We start from the raw sequence: 16,838 nt of genomic DNA on the forward strand, positions 1-16,838 counted from the left end.
CTGCTGCCCCTCAGCATTTTAGAAGCTGCTCTCTCCCTACATTAGGAGAGCTCATGCAAGTTTTTCTTGGACTATGTCTCCCTTTCCTTTCTCCAAAAAGGCACATCTGCTCATAGATGTCATGTTTCCAGAGCTGGTTTTCCTGGAATGAGAATGAGAGATGCCTCCATAGGGTCTGCAGTGTGCTAAATGCTATTCTAAGCCCTTGTGTTAACCCACTTGAATCTCCTGGCTCTTCTGTCAATGGAGAGCTTTTATAGGCAAGGAATCAAGGATCCAAGGGTGGAAGGGATGTAGGTATCACAACAGGTGTGTGGATGCAGGTATTTGGCTCAGGAGGCCATACTAAGCTTCTCCCGAGGATGAACAGCTGTGTAATGTATCACTGTCTTAGAAGAGAGCTGGAAGGCATAGATGGCAGGGGTCCAGGGGCTGAGTTTCTAAGCTCAACTCTCGGTGCTCATTCGCTATATGACCCTTGGCAAGTCTGTGGACACTTCAGTCAGTTCTGGCACATAATAGGGCATTATCTAAATGTTTACCAAAATTGGCATGTAATAAACATTACATAAAAATTTGCCAACAGAATGCACATATAAAAATTACTCCCCTGGGGTCAGAGGTATGTAAGACATTAAGTATAGCCTTAGGATATACAGGATTGCTACCCAAGAGAATCCAGGGTAGTTGAAAAGTGAATGTGAAAGAAGACAGAGAAGAAATGAGCCAAGGGCACTGGCATGATGGTGCCCATCCGGTCCTGGCAAGTGTGGGGGTACACTGTGTTATCAGGAGATGGGATGGGAGTGGCTACCAAATTGTTTTTCATGGGGAAGAACATTCATCCATCACTTTAAGCTTCCTGGAAATAATCTTTGACATTTATAAAGAAAACTTTATTGCCTGTTTTTATCAAATGCTGATTCAGGATGGGGTCCCAGGAGTCTGGGTTTTTCTAGATAGCCAGTCGGGGCTGCTGGCCTGAAGGCTGCAATCTGCAGGTGAGTGGTCAGGGGTCCATATCCTGGGTATCACCTTTTCATCTGCAGGTGCTCAAGCTGCTGTCCTTCCTGGGCTGTTGAAGGCAATGGCCAAGTCCAGGAACACCTGGAGTGGTCAGGTCAGTGCTTGTGCTGGAGCTCCCTGTGGGGTTGGCCCAGAACCTGTCTGGTGCACGTGGTGTTTCAGCCCAATTGTGCTCCTTCCCCTCTTCTCTCCATGGGTCTGAGGAACTTCCCTGCAGAATTCTGCATCCCTTCCCTCACTTCCTTCAACCCCAGCGAACCTCCTACATGCCCCACTCTGTCATTGGTCTCCCAGGGAGCCTGAGCCCACACAAAGATGAGCAGAAGTTTAGGATACGAAGCCCAAGGGTGGGGTCCTGATTCCAGATGCTGACTTTTGGACTTAATGTGGCCTCTGCCATCACCATGTGACCTCAGGCCCCTGGTGTGTCCAGAGCTCTTGCTTGGTCCTGAGGGCTTTCTCAACAAAAAGCATAAACTGAGCTAGGGGCAAGTGTGACAGCACAAAGACAGGGTGCAAATGAAAACAGCCCAGCAACTCACTGGGCTGGGGCTGCAGAGACGAAGCACAGCAGGAGGCTTGGCTGCAACTGGTGAATGAGAGAAGTCTCCAGGGAGCGGGGCTCTTCCCTGGGTGTCCTCTGGGGTTGAGGAGGCAAAGGCAACCTTGGCAGTCCCCTATGTGTGCTTTTGTCCTCGTCCTTGTGTCCCCTTGGCTCCCTGTGCCTGGGGACTCTTTCCTCTGTCTCTGAGGTATTCTTCTTTTCTTTCTCTGGCTCATTTAAATGCTGGCATTCTCCCACTGCCATCTCCTTTCTGCTGTCTCTCTCCTTTTCAATGTAACGATGAATCCCAAAGGAAGGAGGGACAGGCCACGCCAACAAAGCCTGTCTATGCCAGTGAGGTTGCAGGCTTCCTGCTGACAAGAGCGATCTTCCCTGGGGGGAGCTATAGGTGGGCTCCCTCCAGCTCCCTTCCCCATGGAGGCATCTGCCAGAGACAGAGAGCTGCATCGAGGATGCGTGATAGGATCTGAATCCAGGGGTGGTCAAGTGGCCTTGACCCTCCAGGCTTCCCTCTCAAGCACTTATACAAGGCTTCCACATAGTCAGGGGTCCCCTGCCTACATGAGACCGAGTTGTGTGTCCGCACCCCACCTTCCCCCTTCACATAGTCAGCCTCTGCATTCAATCAACTCCTTTTTGTTAGTCCACAGTGACATCTCCAAGTTTGGAAGTAATAACAAACACTTTTGGGGTCATTCATACCAAGTCACAAGCTGCTCTTTAAACTAAATGTTTCATCCCTTCATAAGCCTATGAAGCCATTGGAGGCTGGGAGAATATGGTGGGTTGGCATCCCGAGGACAAGTTCACTGCTCCAGTCCTAACCTGACCTATTTGTAATTATTCTCCCAGTGCTAATGCATGGCAGCTCGACTGTGAGCAAGAGGCATAGCTTTTCTGTGCCCCAATGCCCTCATCTGAAAAATGGGAACATCATTTGTGTCTACCTCACAGGTTTTATTTGAGGATTGAAAGTGCTGTTACACGTAAAGTCCTTAGAATAAAAGGCAACACAGAGGAAGTGCCCCCAAAATATTAGCTACTAATGTTGCCATCACCACTGTATTTGATTGTAATTATAAAATGATGAGATGATCCGTGAAGTTTGGCCTTAAACTCTACTTAACTAACGAATAGTTATATTAATTACATTTGAAAATTCCAAACATAGTGTTGGGATTATATGGATTGAAATACATATTTGTAGAATCTTTTCCCTTAAATTTCACCAATTATGTTTCAATAGAAAGAAAAGTGGTAGAAGCTATTGTGTAAATGTTCAGGGAACATTGTATATAGGTTGTATAAATGTATGTCATATAAACATAGTATGCATTGTATGTAACTTGTATAATGCATCTTTTGCACACATAAAAGCATATTAAATGTTGTGTATATATATGTGTATATATATGTCTTAAGTGTCTGAAAAGCCTTCAATACCTAATTAAAGAGGGATTTTCTAATATTTTTTTTCATGTGTAGTAACAGTGGTCTGTACTATTGTTCTGGATGTCAGTTCCTCTTCTGAGAAAACAGGACAAGAAGAAAGGTTGGCAATGTTCAGGGATGGCTGGATCTGCAGGAGGGTGTTTTCCTTCTGTAACAGGCCACCCTGCCCTCCTCTGTGGGTCACAAGAGGGTATTTGTGGCCACAAGAGGTGGAGGTGCTGAAAGAAGGAAAACCAAACAATGCCTACTTCAAATGGTGTCAAGCGTTTGCAGAGGAGGGGAGAGCACAACTGCAGAGAAGCAGAGAGCTTTCCCAGGCTGCAAGGAAATCCTGGGAACCCGGCTGCTAGAGGGTAGGCCCAGAGCTCCATCTTAGAGCTGAGCTCAGAGAAGAGCCAGTCCAGGGTGTGTAGGTGGAAATGACAGAACTCCACAGAAACCATAAGGATGCCTGGTTACTGGAACCAGGAGGTCTCGTCTGTGGGAGGTCCAGCTTGTCCCAGCTTGCTGAGCATGCCAGGGTACTTATCTGGGCCAGAAGGACAGTGAGAGGACTTGGGGTTTCAATGTTTGTTTTTGGAGGAACAAAGGTGGCCCCAACCTGGAGGAGAAGCCCCTTCTCAGGATGATATCTTGATTCCAGATAAAGCACCCTGAGTCTCTTCTGTCTCCCTTCCCTACACTTTTCTCACACCAAGTATCTACAGAGCAACCCAATTCAAGAAATGGGAATTCACCTCAGTGAATTCAGTCAATTTTAAAATTCAGAAAGAATTTCCTCTTTCTCCTCCTAAGGGAGTTATAGAATTATTGAGCATTTTCTGGGACAGAAGGGCTGAGTTCCTACATAACTAGTTTCTATTCAATCCTTTACTCAAGTTATACACTAAGATCATTTCAGCAAGAGAAATTTGACATCATCTCTAATAATTGATTTCTGGCTTTATTGTCAGGAACTCCCTTCCAGGGCCTGTCCTGCTTCAAGCCCTTGATGATCGTATGCACATGTGAAATAACAAAACAGTGAATGTCAGGATAAATAAGGGTTCATAGCGGTAAACAGACAGCTTCTAAACAAATTAATTTCTGAACCCTCAACCTGCTTTGAAATAAGAAACTCTCGTGATCAGCCTCCATGAGATTTATTTATGAAAACAAATTTGTAACAACTAGTTTCTACCCAAAGGGGATGGTAATAGCTGGGCAAGGAGATAAGACAAGCCCTGGCAGGAACTGGCCACAGGTTCTCTTCTTTCTAAGGTGTACCGGGTTGTAGATGGAAATCCATCATGTTGTCTAATAGGAAAGGCACATTCTCGTTGCCCCAGCACATGAGGAATGCTCAGAAAGAATGTGGAATTCACATTCGTCCCACGTGGTGAAAGCCAAGGCTCTGGTTCCTTCTCCTAGGGTCTTTATGAGCACAGTTTACATTGCTAATATTTCCCTTCACAGATCCAAATTCACAGTACCCAGTTCAAACACCTGTTCCCAGGGCCACACCCCCACACCTCAGAGAGAGGCAGGGGTGGGCACAAAGCCAGTGCCAAGGCCAAGGTGCCACCAGTCCACCTTCCCTGGATTCACCTGGCTGCGCGGGTTTTTCTGACATTGCACACGCCAGTGACTGCTCTCTGTGGGAAGAACGATTCCCTCCCTTCCCAAGGCTGAGTGGCCGTGAAAGGCATTTTCACAGCTAAACAAAGACTATTTTTTAATCTATAAAAAGGCAGCCAAGGAACTGTTCCTCCTTGGTTGGTGACTAATTCAGAGAGTGAACTGATTGTGGGTACTCAAGGCTGACCAGGCAGCCTGAGCTTCTGGGAGAGGAGTGCAGCATAGAGGGTGGCACATTTACTCATGGGTATAGCCCTGCAAGCCTCACACCCCTTCGCCCAGGAGGCTCCATTCTGTGGGTTAGAGAAGTCGGCTTTCCTTTCTTTTAGAAAATGCTGAATGGATGAGCTGTCAGGCCACCAATGCAGGTAGTGTCCTTTCTTCCATGATAGGTCACTGAAATGCACACTTTCTGACAAAGAATCTGCCCGATGTTTATGTGGGCTGGGTCCAAGCCAGGGGCTCATACATTCATACTTATGCAAATCATGAATTATGCAAATCATTATTTAACAATCTGCGACATTATCTACTCTCTTTCAGTTATTGTTTAGTTATGAGGTATCCCTCCAAAAGTCATGTGTGAGAGAGTGCAAGAATTTTTAGAGGTGAAATGATTAGATTATAAGAGGGGTGAGGTGTAGCCTAATCAGTGGATTAATCCACTGGTATAGATTAACTAGACAACAACTGTAGGCAGATAGGGAGTGGCTGCAGGAGGTGGGTCACTGGAGGCATGGCTTTGGGGTTTATATTTTGTCCCTGATGAACAGACTCTCTCTGCTTCCTGGCCATCATGTTCTGAGACACTCTTCTCCACCACCACCCCTTCTGCCTTGATGTTCTGCCTCATCTTGGGCCCAGACCTATGGAGTTGGCCGATCATGGACTGAACTCTGCAACTATGAGCAGAAACAAACTTTCCCTCCTCTATGTTTTTCTTGTCAGGTCTTTTGATCACAGCAATGAAAAGTTGACTAAAACACTTACTTCCTGACACTAGGTGGTATGAAAGGTAGGGATGAAGTTCAGACAGCAAAGATGATTATGTTGTATCAGATCTCATCATCTTGGTTGCTTTGGGAAGGGGGATATTAAAAGATGGGTTAGCCAAGGGATGGGACATTGAGAGATGCTTAATATGGGGTTGACTGAAGCATAGAGTTGGCAGTCGGCGTAAAAAACTGATTTTCTCTGACTCGAATGGTGGCATTTAAGCACTTGTATGTGCTGCTATCTCAAGGTGAGTGATTAGCAGATATACTTGCACAAGGCCCACACAAATTGCTCAATTTCAACAATACATATAATGAAAGTAAACTTTGAGTGCCTTTTTCTTTACTTCTTTCTCCACAAAATTAGATGGAAATCCTTCATGGGTGAGGGATAGCTCCCCACTCTAGGGCTGATGATCACATCCTCTCAAGTCAGTGGCTCAGGTATCTTTTAAATTCTAACTTTATTGGAACCAGCTCCATCTTTGAGGCTGTGCCCAGGCCAGTTCCACGGGAGGAGGTACTTTTGATTCCTGATGCCTTCCAACTTTTTAAGGAGAGTGGTCAGGGTTCAAGTCTTTAAGTAGTGGGAAAGGCAAGGGAGAAGAGGCATTGCTACCTGCTGCTTGTTGCCTCTCATCATCAGGTAACCCCCGTAGAGCTCAGAAAAAAAATTTCCTGAGACCCCAGGTTGGCTGGTAAGTTTAGAGATTCAGCAGGAGGCCGAAGCCTGTTTTGCTTGGGTTTCTCTGTGGACAGATGCTCTCCTGAGGTGGAGTTCATATTATGGTCTGTTGTTCTGGTGGGTCCTAGGATGCCTTGAGTTCTGACCTGCTCCCAGAGCTTCAGGGAGACATTAGGAAGTCAGAGCTAAGAAAAGCTATAACAATGTCAAACTACAGCTGCCTAAAAACTAGAATGTATGCTTTTGCCACGGTGTAAAGAAATCCGACCTTTTTGAGAAGATCATCGGGAATTCGGGATCATTCCTTTCTGCTTGGAGAGCTGCATTGCACTGGGTATCATCAGCTCAGATGGCATTCTGGAATGGGTCTCAGGCTGACACTTGGCCAATGGCTGAGTCAGCACTTCCTGTCTCTTCTTGGAGCTTCGAGGAAGTGTGAGGGGACCCTCATCCCTAGCCTAGTGAGGAGGACCCCATGTGGGTGGATGTCTTGTCTCTAGAGAAGCATATCTGTTTTCAGGTAAACCAGCTCAGGCACAGGGGGCAGTAAGCTATTTCAAAGCTAGGCAAATGTAATTTCCACACCTATTCACTTTTAATTTAAGCCTATTTAAACTTTGGGGACCTTTCCATTGCTAATTTGTTATGGTGATATTAATGAATAGTTCTGCTTTACAAAAGTAAGAACGCTGCTTTCTTTTCAAAGAAGATGAATTAGCATGGAGGGAATGAGACTAGAAAAACAATCTGCGAAGTGGTCAAAGGCAGCTGGGGGTCACCTGGGCATTTAGGATCAGGACAGAGACATGGTGCAGACAGCTTATCTGTGTCCTGTAGAGCAGCTGTTGCTAAAGTGGCCACAGACTTTGTCCCCGGGTCCACTGATAATTCTAGGAACACACTTCATGAAATGGGACCATGTACAATAGTCTGATCAAAATGTGCTATAAAATACTCAAAACTTAAAAAGTGGTTCTTTTCAATTATTTTGTGTATTCTCATGTTTTGTTTCCCCCCATTTAATATTAATAGCTGCCAAGAGCAGGACGTAGAATAAGAATAAGGAACTGAGCAAGCATGTGGTGCAATGGAAGACTTAGCTAGAACTGAAGCCACAAGGATAAATTTCCCTAAAATGACCTTAAAGGACTCCATTCGAGCAGCTAATCTATATGAGTTAGTTTCAAAGGTGTCCTCTCTCTTACTCCAAGGGAAAGGTGTATTTTAGTTGCTTTGACTAACTCTTTTCTTTGCAGGCATATCAACACCAATGAGCTTGCCATAGAAATAAAAAAAAATTAAAAAAAAGAAATAATTAATTGATGATGAATGAGAAGTCTACAACTAACCCAATAAACTGTTTTTTTTAGAGTTACTATGTGCCAGGATGATTTTTATTTTTTTTTTAAAATAGTATTACTATAGTATCCTTTGTTCTCTTTTCTAACAAGTTTTCATGGAAAGGAAATACTGAAAAAATAGGCTTTTATTGCTGAATTTATGCTTTTATGAATTCAACTCTTTCCATGCTAGGCGTGGGAAGTGAAGACCGAAGAGAGAATAGGTTTTGTGATTTTATCATTTTTCATGACTATGCTTCCAAGGTCATGTGTATTTATATTCTCACGGGGTCTCGTTCTTACTTCCAAGTATCTGGTTAGCCCAGAGGAATATTGTACTAGTTGCAGATAAAGAAAACATGAAGGATTTGGATAGAGCCTCCCAGCCATCTCCTGGTGGGCACTGCAGTTATCAACAGATATTTATGGAGTCCCTGGCCTGCACACTCTATCAGCATAGTAGACCTTGAACATTGAAGTCTTCCCCATGCTTTAAAGAATTTAATGGACACTTGGCTTATCCACTCTCGCCAAGAGTCGGATCTCAAGAAATTGAGAGTATGAGGCTACCCAGGTTCTTACAACACACCTCCAGGTACAGGAAAGGGTGAGGATTCAATTATAGAAAAATCACACTTGTGATTTAAACCTTCATTGAGAATATCATGCTTTGGAACTTATTGTTTCAGAATCCCGACTGCAAACAGGTCTGGATTATGACCACAATGAATAATATTATGCCCACAGATGCAGTACACAGGCTTTGGAGGTAAGTTGGCACAGGTGTTGCTGCCTTACAATTGTTCTTGCTGGGAAGCAAGACCGTGACCTGCTCTTTGGTGGGACTACCCCAGGTGGAGGCTGAGAACAGCTCACAATATTCTAAAGGTGTACAAGTCCCAGGCAGAGCAGTTCTCCTACTAGGAATCAGGAGGACTCTCCAACCAGGATGCACTTTCTGGAATGCATACTGCTGATCTCACTGGAGAACCTACTACATTTCTTCCAGCAGCATCTTAAACATGCTACTCTAGCTATTCCTAATGAGCTGTCACACATGAAACACTCTTCACAGACTATCACTTACAGAGGAGAATTCTTACTAGGACAGCTTTGAAGCTTTGTTGGTAAGTCCCAGCCATTGGTTAAAGCATTAAACAGACCCAGCATCTATTGGCAGCTATAGAAGTGACATGTGGATCATTGAAACACACTTTGGTTTGTTGTCCTGCCAGTCTGACTGCCTGTGTGTAGCAAAGCCTGGATATTTGGGCAAAGAATACTAAATACTGATGTTTTTTAATACCCAAGTTGCAGAAATTGCATTCTTCCAACCATGCTCCTAAAGCTGACTTTAGTGGAGGTGTCGTTGCTCAATGGAGGCCAAGCCTGCATTTTTCTGAGAGCATAGTTACAGATTTGAGAAGATGTTTGGTTAGCTCCACCCATGGCTGCTATTAGGAGAGAAGTTGTATACAGATCATGAAGGGCCATACCTCTAGGGACTTAAAGTAAGAGTCATGCTCCCATAGTCATGCTGCCCCTGGGACCAGGGATCTGGCTGAGCAGGAAGCAAGATGAACGTGGATGGTCCATGCTCTATAGATGGGGGTCCATGGTGAACAGATGGTTCTATGACCTATAGATGGAGATTCCATGCACTATTGACGAGGAGTTCATGATGTGCAGACAGGCAGATGCACAGGCAGAGTTCCTGGGGTGGCGGGGTTTAGGCAGCATTTACAGTGATTCTTCAAATCTTTTCTTTTGGTTTTTTTCCCCCTGAATCCAGACTCCATTGGGACAAGGTTTTAATTCAAACTGCTTGTGATTCCCTGTCCTGAGACCCATGGTCATAGCTGGCCCCCACCCAGTTGAGGGGTGCACATCTCAAGGGGGCTGAGAGGGAGGATAACGAGCCCCCCTGAATGGCGGCATGCCATGGTGTGATGAATGGCCCGCAACCCTCACGCCGCTCTGCGCCCTTCATCATCCAGTCGGAGTGGTTAGCAGACTGTCAGAGAAAAATAATTTAGCAGCCGTGGCTTTAACTGATGTGCTGCATTCTGGGGTCAAATGACTATTACAAAGTGGTAGCACTGCCTAGTTTCTCCATCGTGAGAGCTCAGGGCTGACAACATGAAAGAAGGAGGCATCACACCCAGAATTCACTGACATCCTTCAATTTCTCAGGGTGGGAAGCTGCAGAGATGGGTGGGGGAGGCCGAGGACATTTCCTACTAGATGGAAGAATCCCAGCCTGGCTGAGAGCCCCCGGCAGGGTCTTGCTACAGCAGTATCAGGTTGGATGAGAGTAAAAGAGCAGTGGAAGGAGGGCACAGAACACTGGCGGAGACCTCTCTGAGAAGATGGCAAGGGCCACTCCCCGACCAAGGTCATGCCAAAGGTCATGAGCAGCCTCAGGGAGGGACAAGTTGCCCTGCTCAGCCCTTCCCCAAACAGCAGGGGTAAAGCATGTTCATAGATGTTTTGGCAAGTTCACAGGATGGATAATAAAGAAACAGAACAGAAAGGAAAAAGAGAGGAATATAAATAAGTTGGAGACATAAGAAAGGAGAAGGTCAAGTCCCAGGAAGGCCCACTGGGAGATGTGTCTGGAAGCTGTTCTTGCTTTTGCAGTTCCCTGTTTTCACTTGGATTGTGTATTAATTTGACGGTGAATCTAAAGGCTAGATTATGGAGATTATGGTCTAAACCCCTCCCACCTGCTCCCTCACATGATCATCAAGTTCTAAAAAAAAACACTCGAACTTAAAGTGAATGAACGGGAGGTAGAGGTGGGAGGAGAAGGAGTCCTCTCTCCATCTGAGCACCTCATTTATTTATTCGCTTTCTTCCCTTGTGCAGGCTTTGTGAGAAGCAGAACACTTGCTTTGCCCATTGTCTATCCCCTGTCTACTCAGAATCAAATAAATATGGAGTGAATAAATAAGTCAATGCTCTACCCAGTTTGGACTCCGTGTGTGGGAGTCCTTTATGCACTTTGTGTCTGCATGCAGTATCCCTGAGCAAGTAGCTGAGGTTTTGGCGGAACCCAGCTTTATTTAACAGATTCGTGATCTCCCACCACAAAATAATGGATTCCTTTCTAGGTGTTGTGATGCAGTGATGGTGGCGATCACAGAAATAACTTACAATTATCAAGTACTTATGATGAATCCCGCACCCGGCTAAGTGCCTTTTAACTATGTAAAGTGTTTCTTTCCTTGATTGATGCCCCAAATGAATAAAGGTAATTTTTCTGTATCTACTACATTAGTGATGCCCACAAATAATTCTCACAATGATAAGAAAAAAGATAATTTGCATAAATAAGCAATTACAAGACTTGGCAGAATAAGGTTGTTTTAAAATGGTATGAGAATAGTTCCTGCCACACAGGCCATGCTAAAAATGGTGCTTTAATGGGTGACGGTAAGCTCACGTAGGAAAGCAGACCCATGATCGTGCATGCAGAGGCCAGGGAAATGATGGTGTTGGTGGAGTAAAGCAAGACTCCAGTTGTTAATTTTCATTTCCATCGTCCTCTGCCTTCCAGCACATATTTGCCCTCTGACTCTGAGACTCCGCCAGTGTCCTGGGGGGAGCCCCCACCTGACATGCCCCTATGGCCCCCGAGGCACTGGACTCCAGTGGGATAATCCCCACCTGCTTGGTCTCTCCAGGCTCCCTGGCTAGAAACTCAACCAGATGCCCACACAACTCACCTATATCACCTCCTGCTCTTTTCACCTGCCTCCTGAGATACTGAGAGGCCTGGCAAACAAAGCCTGCCCTTCCTGTGGTGTGACCCTCTCAGTGGGGAGAGAAGGGCCCCGACAATCAGTCCCCCCCCACACTGGCTGCCCTTTCTCCCTGGCATGTGGTGTCATCATGGTAAAAATCACCTGGCTTCATGAATTCCGTCATCACCTCTGCTAAGTTGGAGCGTTGACATTCTTGTTCCTCTATTTATTCCTTTGTTTATTTCCTTTATTCTCATGATTCTCTCTCTCCAAAAAGCCTGGAAATTGCTCTCAATAAGGTTAGGAAGGGGAGACTTTTTAGGACAGCCAGCGCTCAGGGATGCACTCTGCTCACAGCCACAGGAGGAGAGGGGCCTGCCCACTCCCCCATCATGGCAAGGAGCCCCAGCTACATCCATCCCAGCATCCTTCCACCTGCAGGCAGCTACCTGAGAAATCTCACCTGTGGCAAGAGGTTACTTTTACTCCTGCTGGGGGTGTGGCCAGGCAGCCGGATGTCGAAGAGGGCCTGCAGGGCGGCCTGTGCGGCCTGGCCCTTGGCCAGCTTCTTGCTGCGTCCTGAGCCTTCGAACGTCCTCCCGTCCACGCACACGGCCATCACAAAGCTCTTGGTGCGAGGCTTCTCGGCCACCTCTGAGAGGCACACGTACCGCAGGCCAGAGCGCAGCTCATTCAGCACTACTACTGGGTTCCTCTCACCCAGGGCTGCGGGGGCCGGTCTGGCCCTGTCTGGCCTGGCCTGTCCCATGAGGTCCAGAGTGTGGCAAAGTAGCCGCCCTTGCCGGTAGGCTGTGGAGAGCAGCTCGGTGTCCACAGGGCGGCAGTTTGGGAAGTCCTCGCTGGGTGCCGATGGCTCAAACTCCTTGAACAGCGTGTCTGGGAAGTCGGCCTGGTCAGAGGTGAAGTCCGTGCATGGACTTGTGCCGCTGCCCATGGCCAGGTGGGCCTGGCAAGCATTGGGGAACTGCACGAAGGACTTCAGTGCCAGCTCTGCTGCCCGCATCTTGGCCTTCTTCTTGGTGGGCCCTGTGCCCTCAAACGTGAGTCCATTTACTTCCACAGCCACTGCAAAGACCGGGGCATGCACTGGGCCTGTCTGGGACACCATCCGATACTGCAGGCCTGGCTTCAGCTCGTGCAGCTGGACCAGGGCGTTCTTGGGTGTCATGGACCATGAGAGCTTCTTCCAGATCAGCTGGAGTTTGCAGAAGTGGCCCCCGTTCCCTTCCTCCAGGGGCCTTTTCCTTTTTATGCTGGGTGTGCTTCCTCTGGCCCGGTCCCCTGGCGGCAGGGGCCTGGTTCCCAGGTTGTTCACATTGCGGTTTTCCTTCACTTCAGTGCTGCTGGTACCTGGAGGTGAGAACAAATTAGTCATGACCTAGGGCACTGGCAGGTCACCACTTGTGACAGATACTATTACTAATGACCATATTGTGAAACTTGAAGTCCATTCCTATGAAGTTCTTGCCATCAGTACCATAACCAGGGCCTGTGAAGTGTGCTCTAAGGAATGGCCTATGATGAATGTGAGGAATGAGTTCACCTGTGGGGACCAGGTGCCCATGGAAGAAAGGATCCACATCCTTGGGGACCTCGTAGCTGAGTTTGAGAAGAAGCAGAGTGAGGGAAGTGGGCTCATGGCTCCCCACCAGCTGCTCTGAAGGCGGTTTATGATGTCATTGCCCATGTACCCTCCCTCCTGTCTGCCAATACCTCCCCAGAATGAAAAAGACACAGGACTCTTCCTGTCTATGAGTTTTGGGCAACAGCAAAAGCCTTTTCTACAACAAGGAGACCCTTCCCTTTTCACTTGCTCTCAGGGTCTCCAGGATCAGTGCCTGATGTCTGTGATACCCCTAGCACCCCATGAAGAGGACTCTGCTGGTGACATGGTCCCTAATTCACATGGGAGGTGAGAAAGGCTGGGGTCCCCTGAGGCCTCAGGTGGAGGGGACGGCTAGGAGCCAACCAAGTGGAGGCGCACAGCAAACCACCTGTTTTGGTAGATCATTTTGTGGGCAAAAGGCACACCATCCATTTACAAGTAAGAACAACAGAGCTGAGTTGTGACAGGGATCACATGACCCTGAGTATGAGCTATTTATTACTTGGTCTTCCAAAAAAGTGTTTCCTAGCTCCATCCTGGAGGAACAACCCATGGTCTTCATCCAGGGCCACAGGTGCTGGGCATGGCATCTTACTACTGGAATTGCCTGGGGTTTCTGAAAACTCAGCATACACACCAAGTCCGTCATCCTCTGGGAACTGCACTGGTATTAGATAAAAAGTCGATGTGTCCATGTGATGGGGTGGGAACCATGGGTCTGAATGGACAGTTGGGGATGCTCCAGGCAACCAGGTTGGTGGTGACAGCAGGGACCCTGCTTGCTGCCTGGACTTGTGCCCCTGATATTCTTGCCATCTTATCCAGCTAGGTAAACATTGAAAATAGACTAAAAATGCCAGAGTGTTTTGAAGGATATGCACCTTTGGGTCAGCGGCAGAGAGCACAAGTACAACTCCTTTGGAGGGCATTGTGGGAGCAGTCAATGAGGATCATGAGGTCCATAACCTACTCAGAAATTCTGCTGCTGGGGATACACCTGACAGACACTTTCATGCATGGAAACAGAGATTAACAAAGATGTTCATTGCAGTGTATTTTTGCAAAATTGAAAATTTAGAAAATGCCTGAATTTCCCACAGTTAGAGGAATAGCAATAAATTGTAGTATAATCATATTACAGAAAAATGTATAGCAATTATATCTGATGGACTATATCTCTATGCCTCAATACAGATAAATCTCAGAAATGAATGTTAGGTGACAAAAATCAACTTGCAAAATAATCCAGAGTAGGATATCATAAATATGAATGAGAAGAACACCAACTTTATCTATTGCTCATGTAATCACATTTGTGTGGTAAAGCTGCAGATAGATACCTGTATAATAAAGGTACAGTCAAACTTCCCCCTGGGAAGGAAGGGAAGGAGATGGGATGAGAGGCCAGAGGGTACCCTCAATTGTATCTGTAATGTTTTATTTCTTTTTACAAAACATTATCTGGAGTAAATTTAGCAAAATCATTACTTGTTAACTGTAGGTGATGGATGAATTTAGAGATCATTTAATTTTTCTGGACTGGCCATCTTTGGCCACTTTTCCTGATAAAGCTGTTTTGTTTAGAAAAATCTCACTTGTGAATTACCAGATCACCTCCTGAGGGCCTGGTGCCCTTCTTTGGGGAGTATGCCTCTGAAATGCTAAACTCAAGTTTGCTGTAAAATACCCTGAGAACTCTGGTAGTGAGCCGTCCTGTTTTCTTTTATTCCAGACTTTGCTATGTTTCTTCTTCCTCACATCAGCCCTTTGTTGGGTAGTAGAATCACCACCTTATAGGTGGGAAAACTCAGGATCAGAGAGGCAAAGTAGCTTACAAAGCCTATGCAGCTTAGTAATTGGCTGATATGATTCAATCCTAGGAGTCACAGATTGCCCTCATCTGTGCTGTGGCTACAAAGTTGATTTTTATGGACACCAAATAGTTCCCTCGTTATCTTGGCCATTGTATAGTGACACCCCTTTTGGGGCTCTTTGGAAGATCATGAGAAAGCTGAGGCCACAGTCTGCCTCCCTTGTGACCAGGTGAGCTGACCTGGTCAGGCAGGACCACAGACACATTTTCATTTACGCCCTTTAGATGTGTTCTCAGGGACTGGGAGGTCTTGTCTCTGTGGCAGGTTGTGAATGAGACTTTTCTCATTAAGCAAGTGGAAACTGAGGGTGATTTTTATAGCTAACCCACAGCTCCATCAAGTTTTTCCAGAAATTCTGGATGTTCACATGTGGATAGGTTTCCCTCACGCAGCTTGAAAGCCATCAGGTTGAGACCCCCCTGACACATAGGCACTTCCCACTCCTTGGTTTGTGACATTGTTGTTGGAGGATAGTAAAGAAAGAAGTACAATTTCCCAGGTACAAAAGATGCCTTTGAAAATCAGGTGACTTCGAGAGCTATGCTGATAGGTGAGTGTGTTCTTTTCCGGGTGTGCTGCCTGCTCTTAGTCCAGGTTAAGCTATTTGTCACACAACCACAAGTCTCACAGGTCTCTATAAGGAGGTTGTGCCAGTAGGAGTGCTAGGCTCTGCTCTGAAAGTGATCTTGTTGGATTAATTTTCTAAATTGTGAATGCTTCTGTTATTCTCGTTTCTATCAATTTGCTTCTAAAAACCAGTAAGTTTGGGGAGGTTATTTTACTCAAAAGTGTGCATCTGAGAACTTTATAGTTGTAGGTGTATAACATTCATTTACAATCCATTTCAGTAGGAATAAATAGCAAGCATTGAACCTTGACCATTTTTGTTCGTCATTATGCACTTTGAGGAAGTGTACCATTAAGGGTATTTCAAGCCAAAGGGGAGCAGATCAGATGTGCTGTTGTGATTTTCCAAACTGAACTTACAAATGGAAAAAGGAACAAACAATACAATTCCCAAACCCCCACACTAGATTGCCTGGAACTTGCTTGGAGTGCTCTAATTTCTTATTGATTTCTTACAATGTGGGGATTGAGGAAGACTGTTAGTGTGATTAAAGTGGCCAGCATATCAGATGACCTCTGTTGTATCTTAGAGAAAGGGAGCTCACAGCACAATGCTTTTCCCCTAAGCTTTCGGCATCCTATGTCAGCTATAATTGAAGTTTTCTATGGCATAAACCACTTTGGAGTGGGAGCCCTGTCTTAGTAATTAATAACAACCCATAGAGGGTACAGACTCTGGTCTCCACCTAGACCCCAGCTAGAGTCTCTGAGGGGTGGCACCCTTGTTTAGAGAGATTAGCATCCTTTCCATGGGCCCACATGCCCTTTCCCACATGCCCACACACCCTAGCCCACATGCTCTAACTGGACCTCTGAGCCCAGCGAGTGTGGCAAAGCCAGCTGGGGCCTGGCCTCTTGTCTCTGTCCTGGGAGCCTCGGGATGTGAGGAGGCTCAGTAACTGCTCCACAGGGTCTGGGGTCCAGCAGGTGAGAGAGCAAATGATTCCTTAGTCATTTATGCCTATGAGGCTTGTGGGAGGTCATGAGTGAGGATTTTAATAGTATTTTCCTGTAAGGTGAACAAGCAGGGAACAGTCAATTTTTGCTACTAGCAAGGAAATGGTGAGGTGGATACTTCTCATTTGTTTCCTTTTGTTCTCTCCCTGTGTATTTGCTTGCTGAAATTCTCCATCAATTTTTTCCAGAAATTCTAGTATACCCCATAAAGAAGGGTGAGCCATTCCCTCATCTCTGGTGTGCTGGGTTGGAGATCATGGTCTACCACCTGGAAAGCCTCCCACTCCCTCCTACATGGCCAAGGGAGCAGCACTGGCTTCTCACACA

General features: G+C 46.2%; 1 protein-coding gene across 2 annotated transcripts in view; it reads right to left on the bottom strand.

Annotated features, from left to right (window-relative positions):
• Adarb2 (adenosine deaminase RNA specific B2 (inactive)) overlaps positions 1 to 16,838 on the bottom strand; it is a 474,517-nt gene that overhangs the window by 133,683 nt on the left and 323,996 nt on the right. For both annotated transcript variants that reach the window (XR_007351071.1, XM_015495145.2), the window contains exon 3: positions 11,890 to 12,797. Coding sequence is in view for 1 of the 2 variants with exons in the window: in XM_015495145.2 (XP_015350631.1) it covers positions 11,890 to 12,797 (908 nt within the window). In the remaining variant the exon portion in view is untranslated. The remainder of the gene's footprint in view (positions 1 to 11,889; positions 12,798 to 16,838) is intronic.

Source organism: Marmota marmota, unplaced genomic scaffold (assembly GCF_001458135.2).
Source record: "Marmota marmota marmota unplaced genomic scaffold, marMar, whole genome shotgun sequence".
Taxonomy (NCBI): Eukaryota; Metazoa; Chordata; class Mammalia; order Rodentia; family Sciuridae; genus Marmota; species Marmota marmota.